Source organism: Paramormyrops kingsleyae, chromosome 22 (assembly GCF_048594095.1).
Source record: "Paramormyrops kingsleyae isolate MSU_618 chromosome 22, PKINGS_0.4, whole genome shotgun sequence".
NCBI lineage: Eukaryota > Metazoa > Chordata > Actinopteri > Osteoglossiformes > Mormyridae > Paramormyrops > Paramormyrops kingsleyae.
The window spans coordinates 14,261,728-14,284,597 of NC_132818.1; the positions used below are offsets into that span (position 1 = coordinate 14,261,728).

A 22,870-nucleotide genomic window follows, 5' to 3' on the forward strand; every position below is an offset into this window, starting at 1 on the left:
GCGGACAGCACACACGGCATCTTTGAAGCTAATTATGATCGCGTTTCTGGACTTCCTCCTCCGCCGTGTTAGCGTCTTACCTCTTTGTTAAATTTTTAATTAAAAACAATGCTCTCGCTCGTTCTCGCTCTCGTTCTAGCGATTACACAATCAGTCATTAGCTATCGCCTCCCTTCCATTTTACTACAGTACCTCTGTGTGAAAGGCTTGCTTTGCCTTCTGGGAAACGCAAGACCCCCCTCGGTCAGAAGCAGCCCCCAGCAAGGACACGCATTCTTAGAAAGATAAATAAAGGGGGAAATTAACCCGCAGTTTGGGAAGGTAATGCGATGCAACATAAGGAAGGTCTAAGAAAAACCAAATGCCACCGCGGCCAGGATGCATGGCACACAGAGTCATGTGACTTGGGGGTTGGCTGGGTGGGTTAAAGCGGCAACAGCAGGAGGGAAAATGTTTGTTAAAAAGGCTGCAACAGGGTCCAGGATCAGAGCCTAAAATGAACTGGTCGCCTGATTTTGCCCCGCCCTGGAACATCCACCCCCCACACTGTATAAATTGGAATCAAATACATTCTTTCATTTTAACTACTTTCGACTGACATGCATCATCCATCACATAAACACTTATGTTAGATTTTATGCAAGTCAAATTTACCGCCCATACCATTTAAGACACCTTACAGCCAAACACAGATAAACCTGAAAGTACGCTAATGATACACACTAAAAACAGATATTAAATTAACGACAAGTTAAAATGTCAATTTCCTTGAAGGCGTATGTCACCTTTTTGCATTAGCACTTTTGTAAAGTCTATCTTGGACATATCGCATATGGATTTACGTTACATCAGTATTACGTATGTCAAGATTTGCCCGTACGTATAAGAAGGCTCAGGTGTGCGTATAGATTTCCGCACTGATCTGGGAACAGTCTGAAGCACCTGCATCTTCGTGCTCAGCGTTACAAAATGGCGGGGGGTCAGGCGTGACGGGACGCCACGCCGAGTGAGCGAGGTCGTTTATCTTCGTACGGGATCCGCACCGCGCCGGGTGTCCCGTGGTGCTTCCGAGCTGTCCCCGTGCTCCCCGGAGTCGTCTGCCTTCCCAGTCTCGGATATTTTTACCCCGAGTACTCCCGACAGACCTGCCCGAGCACTCCTGACAGACCTGCCCCCTCCCGAGGGACCAGGGGACGTCTTGAGTGTCCGCCGAAACACCACAGGGCCACCGAGAAACGAGGTGCTGATTTAATGTTTCCCTAAGGTTTTAAGAACATTGTTTTGAGGATATAAGAATGTTCTTGGGATATAAAGAGAATCATTCAAATAAGCAAGCTGATGCGTACAGAGAAAATGAAAATGGCGAGGAACAGCGGCAGAAATGCGTTTAAAGAACGTGGGGAACTGAGGTGGAAAACTGGGACGTTTAGGAACAGAACCTGTCACAGGATCACAGGGGGAGGTCTGAGGTCACTGTCTAGCAGCTGCTATTGACTGAAGGATTCCCGTTGAAATTCGAGAAGAAACAGCATACTCCTTCCTGAGCATGAACAGCTACGCCTGCCTCCCGGTGTCACTAAGGGGACTTTGGAGACAGTCACACCCTCCCTGGTCCCTCGGAACCAGTGTTCTTTGCACTTTGCTTCCATCGTAGCTCATAATTGCCTCATCACATCGTCCAATGAGATGTGAGAGACAGACAAATCACAAAGACCCACTGTTACTTTTAAAAAAAGGGTCACTGGTCATGGCCGTGGTACTGCTATGACCCGCTGTGAAGGTCTCAGTAATCCCTGCATATCCACAGGGTCCGGGAGAGGCCAGTGAAAGTCAACAGCGCAAAACCCTCGTAAAATTAGCCATAAAGATCTATAGTGTGAAAGTGGAGTTAATGCAGGGAGTGGAGGTGCAGATTCCTCTGGACCTCCTCTGCAATCTGGACGTAACTGCATCCAATAACATACTCCATTCATAATGGAAGTGCGCTGCTCTCCTCCTTCTGAATGGATTATGCGGGCCAGCGTAGGGTGGATGAGGGAGGGTGGACCGTCATCTCGATAAACCATTCAGACTCTAAGTACCTAGTTTTCAAGGATGACTGGTGGTCCAGACTGATGGGATAGTGATGGGATCTTTCACTGCAGAGGAAGTCTAGGCAGGATCAGGAAATACAATCGAACAGATTGGACAGCGATCTGTTTAATTGACGGTGCTGGCGCAGGATTGGAATGATGTGTCATTTGACAAAGTGACAGTCTCGCCCCCTGCTGGTCCTACAAAGTAGTAACATGCTGAGTTTACAGTTTGATGGCCCCCCAAAAGACAACACGTAGCAACGCACTCCTGTCTGATATTGCTGCACGTTTCGCCTCCCCAGGTTGACCCTCCTGTCACTGTAAACCTACATAGAGACACACCCCACCGCCCCCCCCCCCCTCACCAGCACACCTTCACTGAAGAGCCCCCACTGCCACTGGACGCCTTTCGTGATTAATGTCTCCTTTTTCCCTCTGAAACTCACGCCCTCGTGGGAGCTTGCCGGCTTCCAGGCTGATGCCCTGTCTGATTTTGGCCCAGCCGTCAGGTGCTGGACAGCTCATTAACTTTTTTTCATCTTCCTGTCTTTCAGATACATGATGAATGTGACTTGGGATGGCAGGGACCTGTCCTTCACAGAAGACGGGTACCAGGCCAACCCCAAGCTGGTGGTCATTGTCCTCAACAAGGAGAGGGAATGGGAGAAGGTGAGACCCCCATTGCACTCAACTAGAGGGTTACGATGTCTCCTTAGAACGTTATTAATTACCTAATGCTTAATTACCTAAAAACTTTGAGTGAACTACAGGGGACATTTAGTGATCCTGCGGTAAATGCCCAAAATATTACTCTCAAGTCCTATTCAGACGTGATTAGTTTTACCTGGGGACGTAATGTAACTGAAGCAATTACCGGTGTGGTCCGTAATTTTAATCCAGTCCGAATTTGCCACGTCTGTAATTATTACAAGCCTCCACTGTAAAAATTCGGGAGTGAATTACCTTCCATATTTCAGTGAACACGGCCATCTTTCAGTAATAGTAGTTCAGCCTGAATTGTCATCTGGGTAATTAGGTCATATCTATAAAGGCAGGCCTCTTTTTTGTAAGTCAGAAACGGCATTTATTCACTGAAAATAGAGACGGGATGGGTACTGAATTCTCCACACAAACATCTGACAAAATACACCTGCATGTTTTCAGTAGGCGCAGAGCAGTACAACACCATTGTACACCAATTTGTACGCTACTTTATTGCAGGGAGAAAAAAAGAGTTGTGTCTGCGTGTTCGTATGTTACAGAGATAGGTTAGCCAAAAAAGAAAACTTGCTTTTCTTTGCATTGGGCAGTCAAATCATTTTGCAAACTATATACCAGATGTACACAGGTACAACTAATCCCGTCTGAATAGGGCGCAACGGATTTTATTTTAAGGAAACCCAGTGACGCATGTCATATTTTTGAGGGAGGTGGGCGGGCCATTTTCGAGGCCTGATATTTCCCTCGGAGAAGCAGCAGTGCAATTTGAGGAGCTAGAGGAATAATTAAAGCCACCAAGGGAGGATCCGTAATCGATCTTCCTGGGCCGTGTATCTGTACCCGGTCGATAGCCAAGAAGAAACTAATTGGCAGGACCAGACTGGTGCTGAAGAAGACATCATCACGGATGAAAGTGTGACTATAAAAGTGACACTCGCTCCGCTGTGGTACAGAGATGGAAAACGGGTGACCAGGCCCATAGTCCTGCAAGATGTTAGTGGGCACTGATATTCAAAATGCTTGCACTCTGTGTCTTAAATTTTTCATGTGCTGAAATGACAGCAGAAGCAGGACCACACCCAACATGAAACCTTGTGGCGCAGACTGAAATGGAGATTTAGCCTTGGCTCAGACGGAAATTAGCATTAGGCTAGCTTGGATGAAGTTAGTGTTACCTTAGCTTAGCTAAAGTCGGGGGTTACCTTAATTTGACTAAATTCAGTGTTACTCTGACTTAGCTGAACTTAGCATTAGGTTAATATGCTCGAAGTTCGCACTATCCTAGCTTGGCTGAAGTTAGCGCTTTTGTTCCTCCTCTTCGGCTGCTCCCTTTGGCGCGAGGATAATGAGTACCGCTGCCTTGCGTGTCAGAACTGATTAGAGCTGAGGGGCGTGCACAGAAAATTAAGCGAAAAATGCCTCCGCATCCAAGCATTCCTGCGGCAAAGTAGCGGCGTCGATAGTGTCGACTGGGTTTACGTGCCAGGGAGCGTAATTAACGGCTGCGCGGGCTAAGAAAAGCTGTCGCCTCTGCCCCTGCCGAGCTACGGCGACGCCGCTATGGGTTTACCGTCGTTGTCATCGCCGCTATGCGCATTTCTTATGCCGGCCTTGCTGTCTTGCGAGATGATGGCCGCAGGGGGATGGATATCTCTGTCCGGTTGTTTAATGGCCGGACACCCCCTCCCCCAGTGTGCCGTCATGCTCTGACGTCCTCCCAGTGGCCGTCGGTAAGCGGCGCGGCGCGACGGCCTGACAGCTGCAGTGCGAGGGTTGTCGTCACGCCAAATTGAATCCACACAACGGTAATTACTATAATTAATTCTTTGTCAACACGCAGCTCGTTGATGTTGATTAAAGTGGAGGAAAAACAGAAAAGTTGAGTGCCGCTCTAGCGGTAGCTGCTTCTCAGTCCCACCTCTGGTAAAGCTTACTGCACCCCCTCCCATCTTTTATGAAGTTTAGCGACAGGAATGGTAACATCTGTCGGCATCACTGCTAATTTTCAGGAAGGTGATAAAATAAACCGACCTCCTGTCCCGAAGCACACAGACGGTGAGGTAGCATCTCAGCAGGCCTCCTGGCCTGACCGTCTCTCTGTAGACGCTTGGCTGATCCCGGAGACTGTCGCCATGACGTTATGTGTGACTCTGCAGCATCCGGTCGCCGGGCGTGACGCAAAGAGATTGCCCTGCAACTCGAGGCGGGTGGGGGCTGACGGGGGCCCTATGCTTCACCCGGGGAAACCAAAGACGTGAAACACGTGTGGAAACTCATGGAGAGAAGCCTGCAGAACGCCTGCGGACAAAAGTCTGTTAGGGAGACCGCTACAGGATCGACGCTGTGATCCCGGGGATTGTTACGGGGGCGTAATGCGGTTTGGCGCGGCGCAGCATTGCTCTTATTAATCTGACAGAGTCGATCTGTTGGCAGGAGCGGCCTGGAATGACACGCAGTGGAAATAAGATGCAGTCGACCATCCACCCTCAGCAAGGGTCAGAGGTCAAAAGTACTTACTGACATTAAGCAACAAAGCCGCGATGTACATTTGCAAATAGTGGCCCACGATATAGAACCGCAAATTCACCGGTACAAAGACTATATTTACAACATCGCTTTGATCAACGAGGATTGTCTAATCATTTTCCTCAGGTGATAGAGGCGAGTGTGGGAAACACTCATATCAGTGATTCAAGATAGCATCGGTTACCCGCCCTCCCCCAATCAGAATAAGTATTTATATGGCCACCAAAGGGCAGAGTAACTGATCTTTCATCTCTAAAAATGACCGGCCAATGAAATCGTGGCGTTGTACCAGCTTCAGGGGTCACTTTAGCGAGGGGCCTGTTCTGCCTACATCTCAGCCTCTGACATTTCCGACCGGCACGAGTTTTCTAAGCGAAAATCCTACCGTAGGATGATACTCTCGCGCAAACCCACATGGGGCACCCTCGTGTCTGCAGCCGCAGCGAAATCGGTGTGAACTGATACGATTACTCAGAGATGACAGATGACCGTGTCTGGGCGCAAATTAAATGGCGGCGATATTAATAACACTCAGCTGGTGCATTAAATGCTGACTGCGTGCCAATGCGTCGCCAGAGAACCCCGGGCCCTCTTCCCTCTTTTTTTTGTTCGGTTTTATTCTCTTTTTTTTTTTCCCTGGGAAATCGGTACCGTGAATCACAAACATGTCGTTTTTGAGGATTCTGATGCAGCCAGTTGCTCATAAAAAAAAAAAAAGAGTGAGAAATCCACTACAGAGATGGGGGATCATTGAGGTACTTGGTGTGCCAACGGCAGCCTGTTTGTGGTCCCCTGCTCCCCCTGGGGGCGGGAGGGCGAAAGACCCACTGAACGTGCGGACAGTCGATCGTTCCCCCGGCGACTGCTGGATGTTAGGCCACGGGATGTATAGTTGGGAAGCCCATAATATTGGACCTCATGCGTGGTCTCCATTACCGAGAGCCGGCCAGAGCATCTCATCGGAAAGCCGGCACGACAATGTGGAGAATGATGGGTTATGTGCGACAAACGGCTACCAAGCTCTCGAGAACAACAATAATGGGATAAACGAGGAGAGGACAAAAGACCCTTTATGACGGAGCGGCTGTGATGACGATGAACCAAGAGTCATTAGGCAACTGTTGAGATATGAAGTGATGTTTAGCATACCGGCTCGTTGAGGGTTAATTACTCACTGTGACAGAGTATAACAGTGTTCAGTATCTATAAGATGTTGAGTAAGTTGCCTTAAAAAGACTGATTACTGAACATGACAGTTACAGACATTTCAAAGTGTTAAGTGCTTAAGAAATGAAAAGCAGATGGGATCGTAAAGGTTTAATTACAACGTCATACAAAAATGATAAACATACAGTGCTCACAGAAAGTCTTGGGATGCTTGCTTAGTTCAGTAAAAATATTGCAACTGTATTGGTCTTCTAACAAAAGTGATTACATATATATATATAATACAGTGAACGAAAGAATAACGTGATCATTTTTGTTAGAAGACCAATACATTTGCAATATTTTATATATATTATATAATCATATTAGAAAATTTAGTCTTAAGTAAAACATTTCAAGTAATAATACATTGACACCCAAATTATAGTTCTAGAAAAGCTATTCTGAGATAAAAACTTAATTGAAAAGCAGTTTCATTGAGTGCTTTTTAATTTGCAATACCTTTACAATAACATAAAACACCAGACATGTGCGTTTAGTATCCCTTTGGGAATCCAGGAGTACAATTGGAAATAATAGCAAAATGGCAAGAACAGAAATGAGTCAGTAAAAAAAATTATCACAGTTAATGAAAAGAAAGTGTCTGTGCATATGTGCAGATTTGTTAAACATTGCTTGTCAATTGATTTTTGTTAGGAGACCAATACATTTGCGACATTTTTACAGAATTAAGAATTAAGCAAGCATCCCAAGGCTTTCTGTGAGTTTTGTATGTTGTTCATTGTACGTCAGCATAAAGAGTATAATTGAAAAGGTATCATGCACGGTATGTGAATTTGGCATCATGGTAATATTAATTTGAATGTTTAAGGTGTTTTGTAAGGACCTGTGTTCAGGACATTGGACTTAAACATGAAACTCAGTCTTCTGTTTGGCAAATGACACCTTGTCATCACTATCAGATTCTGGTTCCCTGTGTTTGTGAGGGTCTAACCCACGCAGGTGTTGTTGCTGACAGAAATGGACCTTGGATTGCTAACAGTGTAAAGTCATCAGTCTAACATATCTGGAACGTAATCATATCAAACATATGTTCAGACATCAGCAAAATAATCAGACTATGCACCGCCTTCTCCGAACAGTGCAGGATGCTCAGTATTATAATTTAACGAACACTGGGAGAGAGAAACCATCAGATGTGAAGGCACAACACATGTTCAGAGAAGCACACGTACAAAAGAAGTACATCCTGCATAAAGGATTCTGAGAATGTGGGACCAGAGTCACAGCATAAGGAAGCATCTGTTGTTTTCATTAGGAGCAGCGCTGAAATTCAAAGTCATTTTCACACTCAGAAATAATGACATTGCTCCCATTAACAGGACGTCTTGCCAGCTGATGCTCTATCTTTTAGTTTATCAGTAGTCTCCAGGCTGTTAAACCCCCTCAACCAGTAACAAGCATATTATTTGGTGTCCTTTGTGGACAAGCTTCTTCAGTACCAACCTGTTTCCATTGCAGGAACACACCCTTAGCATAGGGGGTGCTCTGCTTTAGAACCTGCAGCCACATTTACATTGGGTTGGCCCCATAAAGAGGCGTTTCATGAAACAGTATACGGCTGTGCCACGCATGTGACATACGTGGACCAATCAGCAACAAAGATGAAAGCGACAACCCAGTAAGACCTGTTGCTATTGGTTGAGAATTTGAGCATTGAAATTACGAGTTCTTGGTAACGGCTTATGAAAGTCTTGGTCTACTAGGCCACAAAGGAGGCCCGGAGCTAAGATTCTGATATGCTGGCAGAACTACACAGGCAGAATCACAGCTAGCATAGTTAGCAGGTGGCAAAGCACTGCTACATGTGACTTTCCAAATGTACTGCACACACATCTGTCATTCAGTCCCCAGATGAAAGCCAAACACATCTGACCTTCACAGAACCAACACGCACACAGAGTAACATATCGCATGGAAATAACGCCTCACACCCTCTAATGGTTAAGATGCACCTGCTTCACCTAACAGTGAATATCCTCCTGATGGTTGAAAATTACACTCCACTGTATAATTCATGGCATGAATAGAAGGAGGGGTTCTTTTTTACAAGCACTTTCAACTGAAACGCAAACATTTTCAGGAAGGCGATGAAATAAACTGACCTCCTGTCCTTCCGTGTCCCAAAGCACGCAAACGGAGAGGTGATGTCTCAATACGCTCCCCGGCCTTGTCGCTTCTCTGTACCCTCAGCTGATCCCGGAGATGGTCGCCACGATGTCAGTTGCCTGTGTGACGCATGAAAGGAGCTAAAAAGGTCCTGCTTTCCTCAAAAGTAAATATCCTCTCTACTGCGTCATTCAACATATCAACAGATATATCCCTGTGAGCGGAAGGTCGCCGGTTCAAGCCCGGCCTCGGCAGAATAGTCACATGTCCGTGAGCCCTTGAGCAAGGCCCTTAACCTCCAGCTCACCATGACGGCCGACCCTTTGCTGTGACCCCAAGTATCACAAAAACTATTCTAAACATTCTGCTACTGTACTTTCATATACAAGCCCGTGTAAATTAGCTCCTAATTAATAATATATCAGTGTGCTATAGGATGGCTAAGCAGAACCACTGTGTAAAAAGGAAGAATTTTTACTGTGAGGTCGAGATTGGCTTTAATGTTAAAGGAAAAAAAACACTTAATCTCCGTCTCTACACAATACTCTGAGCAGATGAAGTGTGGAGTTAGGGCCAAATTGCTTTTGCTTGTGGTCTTTGAGAGCGTTCAGAGTACCTGAGAAAAGCATTACACTCTTAATACACTGATGCTGACAAATGTGAGGGAAACACTTTTGCTTCCGGATAACTGCTGCCAGAGTCTCTACTTAGCGCTTCTCTCTTTCGTAGCGACTGTACCTCTAAATGCAGCAAAAATCAGGCAAACAACGCCTGCACTGAAATCACTGGAAAGTTTTTTTTAAAAACTGGTTTGAGTTTGAAGCCTTCTCTGGGTTCCAATAAACAAAATTTTCCTGGACAGGTAAATGGATAAGGATGAAGCTGACATCAAGGGTTTCTAAACGGAGAATCTGTTACCAAGCCAATATTTTGATATAAACCCCACAGCCCCAGGCCTCTTCCCCAGAAAATCCCCGTTTTATCCACACGATAATCCACATGAACGCGAATCTGCGTTCTTTCATCTCAGAGGTAATGAATCAAAAACATGAGTTATAATTATGAAAATAGCGTCGTGACCCGAGATCCTGCAGGAAAGAGTGAGATCATTTGGTTCCTCAGAAACGCCGCCACACAGCTATTGCTGTCATCCCGACAGCCTCAGCGGGGCTGATGGGACAGGAATGAGACACAGGTGTCCCGAATCCCGGGCTCTATAAACGCCGTAATCCAGAAACGGCTGCCATTGCAGATGACACCAGTATTTCCCTCCTGACGGTTTGCTGGGCCATCTGACAGATAATAAGGACTTTGCAATCAAACAGGCACTCGTCATGAATGGATGTATCGTGTCATGTTGGGGGGGAACTAGCTGGTGCGGGAATACTCTTACTCATCAGGGTGAATTTCATAGGCTTAATTAAAGTCTGCCTAAATATCCCCCTCCAATCCTGGGCACTGGCCTTAGTCATTGATATATCTGCTGTACAGGACAGCAAACGGTGCGGTCCCCTTTAAAATGAGAGTGGTACACGCTTGGCTCCCAGAATCCTCTTCTCTATGCTGCACTCGCTCAGATCATTAAGGTGCTGCATGATAGGCCCAGCAGCCCTGATACCTTTATCTGGGGGGTAGAGATGAGAGGGGCCAGGTATTTAAAGTACGTCAGGTCGCTAAGAAGCAGCTCAGTAGACCAAGGAAACAACCGGAAGCAGTGTTATGTATTTACAGACGTGGGTGGGCGGGGAGGGGGGTTGATAGAGGGGAGGCTTAAATGCCACTGTGGAGCCTGAGGCATCATCAATAAAAGCGAGGTCACTTTCGGGGGTGGGGGTGCCCAAGCCGGCAATAGCCACCCATTAATTAAAGAGAGGGTCCCCAATTTATGAGGCACGGCTGTTGAACTGGTGCAGGGAACAATTAATAGAAGCGTGCAACCTGACAGTCCCCCCCCCCCAGATAGATGGATGGGACTGAATGTGACAACATGTCTAATCGCTGGAGTTATATAAAGCCATAGACAGATATATAGCCTTCTGAGTCTTAGGCTGAAAGACACAAATATTAAATGTGCAAATAAACTTTAGAAAGACATAATTTTGGAAATAAACCATTGACCAAGGTCAAACAATTCCTTAGGAGTAATGTGGAGGACCTGTGTGTCACATGACTTCTGCTGCATAATGATGTCATCACAGTGTGCCCTGAGCTGGGAGTGACTTCTCAGATAGTCAACAGGTTAAAAACAGCCTCATCTGCACTATAGGAACAAAGCAAGTCAGGCAGTTTATGACCTGTATATAAAGTTAATCAACCAAAATACGTTTGTAAAATATATATCTGCTGGAATATGCTTTCAAAGTCACCAGTATACCAGTAATTTGTATTACCTGCTATTAAATTATTTGCGTAATTATTGTTTTTCGTGATTAGTTCTTTATTTCAGCCAAAACGTACCTCTGAAGAGCCAAGTTTGCCTCCAATATCCTTCTACAGCAATCCGTGTGATATGGTGGCTTACCTGCCTCGTACAGTAAACATGCACGGATAAAACATCAAAATGCAACTGACATCCTGTCCAGAGTGAACATTTAGAGAAGTTATATGGATGGATGGATTAAAATGCTTCGTTGCCTAAGGCAGGTTGATACATAGGGTTGCCAACTTTTCAATTTCAGACAAGTCTGCACACGCGTTTACATGTATGTAACAGTTTTATTACCTTATAAATAGTCTGTAGGTTTTGCAAACTACCCCAACACTTTTGGTGTAGCTAATTTTAGGTTTGTAATGGAATAATATAGATTTGCCGTAAGGATTCTTGCGTGAGCGTGAGAGTCTGAAAGCGAGAGTGTCACAGCAAATACGTGAGAGTTGGCAACCTTGGATACAATAAATGATTTTTATTATACCAGTGCTGGGACCACACCTTTATCAAGTAAGGATGGGGAGGAGAGCAGGAGAGGCAACGACGAGAAGAGAGCATCAACAGCCCCGGGCGTCCGTATGGGCTGCTCCCCCATCCTACAGCTGACGCCATTAATAACCCCTACTGGAGACTGCCACACGTAGCATTCAGCCTTAATGGCTTTCAGCGTAAGACAGCCACCCCCCCTCCTTCGGCTCGCGCGCATCTCGCGCGGGAGACTGATGGACGACTCGCGTAACTGCCACTGACAAAAAGTATGGGGACACCTGGCGCGAGCTGTTTAAAGAGGGGAGGGAAAAACAATAAAAAGCAAAACTAATAAAATGATAATTCACTTGCTTTTGGAGACGCACTGAGCTCTTACCCAAAGCCGCCATACAAACGCTGCGGAGACTCGCCTAGTCGTCACACAGGTGGTCACTTAGCACTTGAGCAAAAGCTTAACCTAAACCGATTTAATAAAATATTAAAACAAAAGTGAGATTTAATCTTCAGAGGCAATTAAAAATAAGGCGTTTAAAGCTTTCACCGTAGTTAATACAGTGCAACAAAAAGCGGTCACTATTTTAAAATCAATATTCTGATTATTTTCCAACGGTTCAAAGAGCAGGCGTGTGAGGTGAGGTATTGCATACGGCTGCCTTAATTTAAGAATCAGAAGCCAAATCAAAGTACTACATTAGCAATACGAACCTGAAGAAAAATTATTAATTCAGTGCGGAATAATCGATTATATTTATCTGCAGCTCCGAGACGCGTAACGTTTAATGCGTTTTGGGATCCACTATGGGGTTGGTGTGTGTGTTGTTGCGCCTTCGCCATCTGTCCCCTTCCCCCTCAACAGCTGGAACAAAAGCGCAAAGTGTCTCACACCTCCAGCTCCTCGGTTCAGCCGCTGTTCGTGGAGTGATCGAATGGGGGGAAGCGAGAAACGACGCATTTTCACACGTTTTCCTAAATGAGGTTCTGAGTAAAAGGCTTGGCGGCACTCAGGTGCTCAGTAAAGAAGAAAAGCCGCCGTCCTTTTGTCACACCGAAAGGAAGCAGGCTGCGCGTCTAAACGCGCCCGGTGATTAAAGACGGCGGCTCGGCTTCAGCATCCCAGGCGGCTGTTAGACGCGCTCTGCGCTCAGGTACAGCGCACCCTTCAAGATCAGTGCGATAACACACAGGGAAAAGGCAATGAGACAAAATGCGGGGAATAAGGAAGTGACGGTGCGGCATAACAGAGGGACTTAAGACGCTCCGCATCTGCTTGGTCCTTTAACTCCCAGCAATATTAATTGGAGCGCAGGCACTAAACACGGGGGAAAAAATGGGTCAACTTTACTTCTGTTAGCATCAGCAATAAAACTGTGGCGAAATTAAGCGCCTTAATGCGGATTCTTTGCATCGCTGGTTAGCGAGGCTTCCTTCTAATTGCGTCTATACCTAATTAGGTCATTGCGATTCAAGACAGTGGCGCGATCGTAGCTTTGTAGTCCAGGGGCTGCAGCCATCGCATCTTCAGCCTTTGGACAAAACATACTCCCTGAAGATCCTTAAGAGTGCGCTTAAGCGTATTAAGCTCTAACACCAGGACGCCAACCAAAGCGGGCACGGCAAAACGGCAGGGTGTTTTAAAGAAGTGCATTTCAGAGAAAAGATGAGTTCTAACCTGCGGCGTTCTGCAGACAAAGGAAGAACTATGTTTAAATATAACAATACAAGGGATTTCGGATTTTAAATATATATTTTACATATTTATGTAACGCACGTACACACGCACTTTGCACCTGGGGGTCGGCAGTTCCATCAGTTAGTGTGAAATAAAGAGTAAGATCCATTTAAAATGGAGCAGCCTTTCGCATTCCTCTGAAAAGGTTCAGGCACGACGTTTCAGATATTTCAATTCAAGCTGATTTTATGGACATTTGAACTTGAAGGACACTTGAGACTCCCACACTGCGCTGGGGAAATGCTTCTGTGCCTGACAGTCATACTTTCAGTGGATGCCCTTGGCATTTCTTCGTTTCTGAAGCAGTGGCGCGATGCAATTCTTTTGAACGATGAAAGTTTTATACATCCAAATGAAGGCGAAACTGTGATAAATCGCATTATAAAAGCACAAATTCATTGCCGCTTACCATTGATCCGCAGACCAATCTGTAGGCCTACATTGCGATTAAATTTGCGGGGGAAAACAGGAACCGTTTCTACCGATTGAGATTAAACGCTGTAACAGATCTCTTTACGACGCAGAACAAGAAATCATGCAATATAATTTATACGCAGATGTTTTAGCAGAATGCCAATGAACCTAAAATATCGTTGACTCCTGGGTAGAGCATATTGAACATGTGGTTACAACGTATTGGCGGTGTAAGCGAGCAGCAAGCGACTTAGCATTACCGGCAAATTTATTAAATACATCAAGTGAATCGCGATTTTCAAAGCATTAATTAAAATGGGAATTGACGTTATCACCTTTTAAAATGAAATCATTATGCATGCCATGTATTATATACCAGTAGAAAGGTTTTCATTATTTACATTGTGACTCTTAACCAAAGGCAATTTGCAATTTGAAATGACATATGCAGTCATTAAATTCAAGGACAATAATTAAGTCACACGTGCCATTTCTTGACGTTTGATTTTCTATATGCCACTATTATCTGTACAGATAAGGGAATCTAACCCAGAACACTGGCAGGTTGACCACTAACCATTGAGTCACCACACCACCCTTCAACTACCTAAATAATCAATTTATATTAAGGAGATTGTCTGTATTTTCACCCCTAGTGTTGCTGCTGTGTAAAATCTGCAGCCAACCTAAGCTAACGAATTAGCATCTGGTTGCTTTTAATGCTTAAAATGTAGTTTTTCCAGGAGGTGGGACTTTTCCAGGCGTATTGGGTTGTTCTTGAGGTGATTCAGCAGCAGTGAAATTCTTCATCTAAAGGTTTCATGAGGATTTTGCGCAGACAAGCTAGGAGTATATGCAAGTTTTTCGACAGGGCTGCCAGAGAGTCAGAACTCTTTTTGTGTGAAGTCAGCTTAAATATATCCACCACAGGAAATGAGAACGAGGAGGAAAGTTTTGAATCCTGCCTTGTTCAGAATTTATGGTGCAGGTAATAATTTTACCCCCTCTGGTGAGTGGTACAGTCCAGTGGGCTTTGTGACATCACCTGCTTCCTCACACTGTGTTATTCAGCAGCACACAGTCTAAACTCAGGGCTGCCAAACAAGCAGCTCATTAGCCCCACCTATAGACTTACAGGATTGGTGGATCAGACAGTATCGCCACAGCCCACCTCTCTACCGAAAGACTCAAATCACCCTCCAAAAGGAGAGAGATGAAGAAGACCGCCACCCAGTCCCTAGTTCCTCAGGGACAGAAACTCTGCATGGTGTTCTGGCCTTCTGTTGGCTGCATATTAGTACCACACTCTTCTAGTCACTCAGTGACACATGGCTGTGCTTCAGTGGATGACTGAAGGACCCTCTGTTTGTCCTAGAAATCCTGACCAAAAAGTCAAACTACCGGAATCTCCTCCTGGTCCTAATGGGGTCATATTTCTACTAAAAGCTTTTTGTCAGGCACTAACCTGGCCATTCCTACATAATTACTATAGTCTGGAAGTATCAGCTACAGAATTAAATTGTATATAACATCTACAGTGATGCAATTAAGCAACAAATTAAATTATAATGCATTCATATTCTGTTAATATGGATTCCTTTATTATAAACTGACATTTTAAAAACTGCAACTGAATATGAGTGTGTAGGACTAGAGAGAGCCGTTTTCTACCCGAAGCCATTTGATGTTGACAGTTCAGTTTGCACCATGGCTGTGACTGTCAGGCCTCCTATTGCTTGTTTATTTATGAGGACATTGAATCTCTGCCGGCGTGTCGACACTAAGCACCTCAGAATTGTACCCATCCATCCATGGATGTAACTGCTTATCCCATTCAGGGTCTTGGGGGTCTGCAGCCTATCCAGGAGGCCACAGGCACAAGACAGGGAACAACCCTTCGCAGGGCGCAGTCACGCACACCATTCACTCACACATGCATGTGTGAGCGTGGCATTATGGGTAATTTGGCAACTGCAGTTGATCTCATGTTTTTGGACTGTGGGGGGAAACTGGAGTACCTGGAGGAAACTCCACAATGACACAAGGAGAACATGCAAACTCCACACACATGGAGTCATGGCGGAGACTTGAGCCGAGGTCCCAGAGGTGTCAGGCGACAGTGCTGCCCCCCTGCACACCGCGCTGACCCCTGCACACCGCGCTGCCCCCTGCACACCGCGCTGCCCCCTGCACACAGTGCTGCCCCCTGCACACCGCGCTGCCCCCTGCACACAGTGCTGACCCCTGCACACCGCGCTGCCCCCTGCACACCGCGCTGCCCCCTGCACACCGTGCTGACCCCTGCACACCGTGCTGCCCCCTGCACACAGTGCTGCCCCCTGCACACCGCGCTGCCCCCTGCACACAGTGCTGCCCCCTGCACACCGCGCTGCCCCCTGCACACAGTGCTGCCCCAGAATTGTTCCCAAAACTAGTACAACAGGCAACAATAACGAATAATAAAGTAACAGCACCATAGACAAACAGTGTCCACATGTACAAGGGATGAACTGGAGGTAGAATGGGGGGCATTAATGTGACAGTGCATTGGTGTGTAATTAGGAGCCTTATTACAGTAAAATCCCGTTATAGTGGACTCGCTTATAACTCGTCTATAATGGACGAGGGCCGCTGGTCCGGGCCGTGCGCCTTTAAGAACATGCAGAAAAGGCATCGGATATAGCGGACTCGCAAATAACGGAATTTCACTTATAACGGACAAACAGTTTGGTCCCCAGGGCCGCTTTTAGCTGTAGTTTTGTTCGTCTATAACGGACATAAAGGCTCCGCCTACAAGGCGTCTGGCGTGCCGATGATATCCAGCGCAGATACGGAGTCGGGATTATTAATAGTCACGCATCTGTTCAGGTAAAGTTGGATTACTACATGTACAATATAACAATCTATACCACAAGTGTGTCTGCTGGGGTGTGGCATGAGTAAATGGTGTCCTGTAGTTGTGTTCTGGACATACAGCAACTCTGGATATAATGGACTTTGGATGTAACAGACAGTTTGCCTGGTCCCTTGAAGTCCGTTCTAACTAAAAAAAACTGGATAAAAACCCAGCCTGTATCCCATGGTCTGAGTGCTTGGGGGAGGGAGCATAGTGTCTGTGCAGGGTGACCGAAGTCCTTTATGACGCTCTCCGGCTCTCCGAGGCCGCTTGCGGTGCGTGTGTGTGTCCCGGCCCGCTGTGAGGCGCGTCTCGGTAACGGTCCGCGAGATCCTCACCACCCTCTGCGGCGCGGCGCTCAGCATCTCCAAAAACAGGATGTTATATAAGCGGCGAGGATGCATCTGGTACCTGGCACAGCCGGTGGTTTTGGACCGTCCTCGTACATCTGAGGTTCTGGCGGGTCTCCCCAGCCACCACTGAGGTCTACTGTGACATAGGGAGGCATTCGGGAGCATACATTTTCACTCACAGCTTTTTATACAGCTGCATCTATCCATCTATTTCTCCATCTATCCATCCATCCCCCAGCATCCATGTATATTATCTCAGCTGGGGTCATTGTGCGTCCTGAAGCTTTTCCCATGCAGCATGAGACAAGGCTGGGCTATACCCTGAATATCATGCCAGTCAGCTCCTTATGTGTCGAAGCTATTTGGTTTTAAAATCTGGCACGACACATTTTGGAGATCCCACATCTTTTCCCTACGCCCCAGCAATCTTTAACTGCAGTCCTGCAAGTGCGAGATGAAAATCGCCCTTAATTCCAGGGTGTGGACATTCTGTCCAGCAGATGTGCAGAGTGGCAATTTCTGCCTCTGAGAACTCACTCCCCCCCATCACGGCGTAAACGCGTCGTGTGTGAGGAGAGCTGGTTAGCAGGAGAGTGGCCTGCTTTTCCGTCGGCACGGAGATGGGACAGCCATCATCGGTGTAAATCTCACTCGAGTGAGTTGGATGACATCACCGCTTGCTGGCACCGCGACCCAGAACACGGAGGCACTGCCAGTCTTTTTCGTACCGAGATCTTGGTGTGGAATTTTCCTCCCCGCTTCCCGAGCTGAACAGGCTTTCCTTACCTTATCCACAGAAACAGTGCATGCTGGGTAATTTTATTTACAGCAGCCCAAATCATGCGACCCAAGAGTGGTTTCAGCAGCAACATCAACATGTAATAAGATTTTTTAAATTGTAACTGAGGCATTTAATTGACCATTAAAATGTAATTACACTGCTTCGCGTTTGTGTGTGTTACTGCCGAAGTCCTGCACCATAAGCTTGTATCAATATTCCTGAAATTATGGTGAAACTTGAGGCTTATGACCTATATTATCGTCTCCCATGTGATGATTATCTGGCTCTGTATCCCACCCCCTCCCGGGTCTCTCTGGTTCTCATGGGTATTTCTCTACTGCTGTTGCAGATGGGGAAATGGGAGAACAACAGCGTGACTCTGAAGTATCCGGTCTGGCCACGCTTCAACTCCTTCGGAGACGCGGAGACGGACGACAACCACCTGAGCATCGTGACCCTGGAAGAGGCGCCGTTCGTCATCGTGGAGAACGTGGAGCGCCTGACGGGGACCTGCATGCGAAACTCGGTTCCGTGTCGCAAGTACATCAAAAAGTGAGCCCCCAGCCCCCAGACTGCTCGTCATGCTAATGCTAAGACATGAGCACATGCAAGCACTACTTCTGACTCTCAAAATTCAGGCCAGGCGATTAAGACAAGGACCCTTAATCGACTTCTCATCGGTGGTTTTTCAGGACACGCTGTTCATTCTTGCTGCCGTCCTTCTCTCCGTATCTGTGCTGAACTCAGCAATCCTGCTACTCGGTGTGATAGGCGAAGCCACGGGCCTTTTCTGCACCACTTATTCCCACACAGGCGAGGCAAGCGGGGAAAAAAAAACAGAATGATCAAATCCCAGGTTAGCTACTCCGAGGGCTATTTGCCGCTCTAAGCCTCACGAACGCGTACGTGCAGGATTTAGAAATGCCTGGAAAGGGATGTTCGGGATGTGACCCACTCGTGCAGTGACAGTGAGAGGTGCCTTCGAGACCCAAACTCTTTCCCAAATGTTCATATATTCCAGGATTTCTCCTTATGTAATGAAGGGGATGTGGTATATGAGTCCCACTGAGAGCAAATTTTCTTCAGGCTGAGAACCTTGACAGCCCCTTTAGATGTGATATGAAGCTGCAGTCTAAGCTTCTCAGGTACCTTCTGCACACAGCTGAAGGCTTGGTCGAAAGCTGAGGACCACAGCCTGGGGTGTATGGTTGCCATTGCGTCTTAGATTCCAAAGTTGTCTTGGAGACCAGCTGGAGATCGATGGCCATGGAAATGGGTTGCCCAGAGGTTATTTGGCCTGAGGGCCTCCTCATATTCGACCCAAACCCATAGGATGAGTGTGAACTCTTACTGGCAGGTGGTCACTCGAATTAGCCGCCTACCAGATGAATGCCAGCCTGCTGATTGACTCCTTTTGCCCATCCTGCTTGTACCAGAACGGGAATGTTTCAGAAAATCAGAGAGAGGCATCTATGTCTCCCGCATCCCCCCCCCCCCCCTCAGCCACCCACCCTGAGCTGAACCAGCTGCTTCGGGGAATGATGCACAGCCCAGCGCAGCCATAAGAAAGAAAATAATCAATCCATGTCACAGTCGCCAGGCTGTAATTTTTATGCTCAGAAACAAAACGGTGTGCATGCGGCCGGCTTCTGAATAGCGGAGCCGACGGCTCCTTATCGATGCGGGAGGTGAGATCGCCTTTGTGATGCCGCTTACTTGCCGCTCCAGCTGATTGGCTGAGCCCTCCGGAATACTTTCACCAACTGCCTCAATGGATTTCCCCACCATGAATCTATCCACTTTATTCACTTCGAGTGCGGGGCTAGCAGCAGCACCGAAACGGAGGTTAAATCTTGTTTTATGGTATAACAAGGCACAATAAAAAGTGAGGACAAGGGTGAGCTTGGGCTGGTGGTGGGCGGAGCATCAGTTAGTTAAAGAGGAGCTCCCAGGTCTCAGTGCCCTCCATGTTCCAGCCACTCACCCTGCTAAAATAACCTCACTGTTTAATGGTGCTTCGTATCTTGCTCTGCGCATCGCTGTCCCCCGTGTGATTGACATGGTGATGCTCTTCTAATGGCTTGCCTTCTCCAAGATCCCCATTTGTCTCCCTGGCCACCCATGGCACATAGAGCTAACTGGTTGTTATAGATGTGTCTTCGATTGATTTGGTATTTAGGCCAATGAGTGCAGTTGGACGAAAGCCACAGACGCCTTTTTGTCCATAGAGGCCAGCCCCGCCAAGGGGAGTCTGAGACGGGGGGAGGCAGATGGAGCACAACCCCCTCGGATGTCAGGGGAATCCGTGTAATGGTCCGGAAATATGCGATGTAAGGGGAGAAGGATCAGTTCGGTGGGGAGTTTGAGCGAGGTGCTTGGAAGTGCTGCTTTGTGTCGCCAGTGAGGTCAGACACCCAGGACGAGTGAAGCATGCTTCATAAAATAAATAATGACCCAGAGGTTCTGGAGTGTGGCGTTTTGTATGATGACGTCATTGACAAAAGTCCAATAAAATCCACCCTCCATTGTTTGAAATCCCTCTCAGCGGCCGTTTCTGGACCTGCCTTTTGGGTCTCCTTCCCTGGGACGTACCGGATATTCCACTTTTATTTGTAATCCCTAAACTGCATTCAGAGTTGGTGTTGCAGTGAAGGCCAGTGCCGTGTTTCACTTCTGTGTATCAGGGAACTATTTCTATATGTGTGGGAATTGCTCCGGGACGAAAGTTCTGGACCCCTTCTGTTATATTTGGGATACATTTCCGAAAGCTCCAGTCACAAAGCAGGGCAAGACTTTCCGCCGCTGGCTCTTTAACAAGGTAATTTGGCCCGGGTTTAAATTTTCTAATGGTGCTAAATTTAGTGATTTTGAGCCGATCCACCCAGTCACATGTGGCGTAGTTTAAAATAGGGGGCATTTTCGTGCCTGAAAGCTTATCGACCAGGAAGGTAAAAAAAAAACAGACCTGTTTTCTTCTGTTGGCCATTTTGTTTTACGTCTACCTTTGCAGAATGATAGATGGCCACCCTCACAGAGCTGTCCCCCCTCCATCTTTCTCAGGGAGGGAGGTGCATTCAGCGTTCTGGCCCTGCTGCATTCTTCCGTGTTGCACAGTGGGACAAATTTAATTATGGGATTAGTGAAGCAGTGCATGCTGGGAAACAGGCTGAGGCACCCACCACAAAGTGATGGTATCACGGGCCTGCATTCAGCCGCTGCTTGCGGGGGGGGGGGGGGGGGGGGGGATGTAGAGTAATTCAAAGCACGAAGATAACCACACCGATGAAACATCTCCACGAATGGCACTCCTCTCTACAGGAAGCTGGGGGGTAGGGGGGTGGCAAGAGATCAGCCCCCATGAGGCACCGGGAGGCATTCCTCAGGGGAAACTCCGCCCAGACTGCTCCTTTAATTCATATATATATATATATAATAGGAATTAAGTGTGATTTTGAGTGACAGGGGCCCTAAAAATTTGGAACATAACTTGTTTGGGGGACCCTAATATGATATGCTTTTATGGGGCTCCAAATCTCTAGCAACACCCCTGAGAGTGAACAACAGGTTTAGTGGGGGTTATACATATGCTATACTGTATATATATCACACACACACCTGTAAGATGAACGCTACCAAGGGGCAGGTTTTTGTGGTACTGTATCTGGGGCCCCATACAAGAAGTGCCCCCACCCCCATGTGTACTGCAGCTCTGTGGCCCATTGCACCACCCAAAGTTATAAAAGTGATTCCAATACCCTGCAACACGATATTGTAATTGTGAATTAGCATATTATTGATTACCTATTTGCTTTGCATATAAAGGTCTTAAAAATCTGTTTTTGACAGCAATAACACGGCGGAGGGAGGAACTAATGTAAAAAAATGCTGCAAGGGCTTCTGCATCGACATCCTGAAGAAGATCGCCAAGCACGTGAAGTTCACCTACGACCTCTATCTGGTGACCAATGGCAAACACGGCAAAAAGATCAATAACGTGTGGAATGGCATGGTGGGAGAGGTGAGCGCCTTTCTGGGGCCGACGGGCACAGCCTCCCGCTCCTTTGTGTGTCCTCTCCTGAAAGTAGGTCAAGGAAGTCAAACGCCGCTTCTAAATTTAGCTTTAACTTTGTATTACGGGAAACTGCAAAACTGAAGCGCTAAATTTAAGGAAACTCACAAAGCTAGCAGAGCTGAAGCACACCTCAGACTCCCAGAAACCTCCTGTACCCTTCCTGCTGACTCTTATCTGTGGCAGGGCAATTAGTGCAATCAAGGTCACCTTGGCTCTATTACCTAATGCTCACGCAGTGTAGAATTCATGCAGAATCAATTAAAAAGATTCCCACACATTCTATACTAGAACAGGTTTTAAAGAAATGATGCCTTTAAATCTTACAATCATTCTGATCTTACAGCTAATTAGTCTACAATTAGTGTAAAACCCCACATCCTTCTGCCCGTCTTAGGTGTCTTTGGATCATTTAGATTTTTTGCCATGTCATTGAACTTTATTAATCCCCGCGTGAACACCTGCGCGGTTTCTGGTTTATGTATATTTTGGAATCATTCATTAAATTGGAGGATTGGCCTGCATGAATTTGGACTAGCAGGTAGACAAGGACTTGTAACCTCAAGATTGAGGATTTAAATCCCCTTTGGGGATCTACAGTTGTACCCGGAAGCGAGGCATTTAAATTGCTGCAGTAGCACAGCCGCTAGTAGCAAGTGTCAGCTGGGTTTATCTGCTGTAGAAATGGGCGCCGGGATTTACCTGGAGTTTTATCCCAAGCTGCTCATGATTTAACACATTTAGGACCTGCATGGGGGTATGACTCACTGTGCCTTTCCCTGTCCTTTCATGGCAACCCCCCCCCCCCCCCCCAACGTCCAGGTGGTGAACAAGAAGGCCGTCATGGCCGTGGGCTCGCTGACGATCAACGAGGAGCGCTCGGAGGTCATCGACTTTTCCGTGCCCTTCGTGGAGACGGGCATCAGCGTCATGGTGTCCCGGAGTAATGGCACCGTCTCCCCGTCCGCCTTCCTGGGTGAGCGGAGGGCGTGACCCCCGCGCAGCCGTCGCTTTTATCAGCCCAAATAACATCGGTACTCCGTGTCTCTTTAGA

The 22,870-nt window shown here is 46.9% G+C and overlaps 1 protein-coding gene across 2 annotated transcripts in view; it reads left to right on the forward strand.

The window, feature by feature from the left end:
- Positions 1–22,870, forward strand: part of grin2aa (glutamate receptor, ionotropic, N-methyl D-aspartate 2A, a) — a 103,126-nt gene that overhangs the window by 65,972 nt on the left and 14,284 nt on the right. For both annotated transcript variants that reach the window (XM_023821673.2, XM_023821672.2), the window contains exons 4-7: positions 2,630–2,744; positions 18,097–18,299; positions 21,594–21,765; positions 22,639–22,792. In XM_023821673.2, coding sequence (XP_023677441.1) covers positions 2,630–2,744; positions 18,097–18,299; positions 21,594–21,765; positions 22,639–22,792 — 644 coding nt within the window. The remainder of the gene's footprint in view (positions 1–2,629; positions 2,745–18,096; positions 18,300–21,593; positions 21,766–22,638; positions 22,793–22,870) is intronic.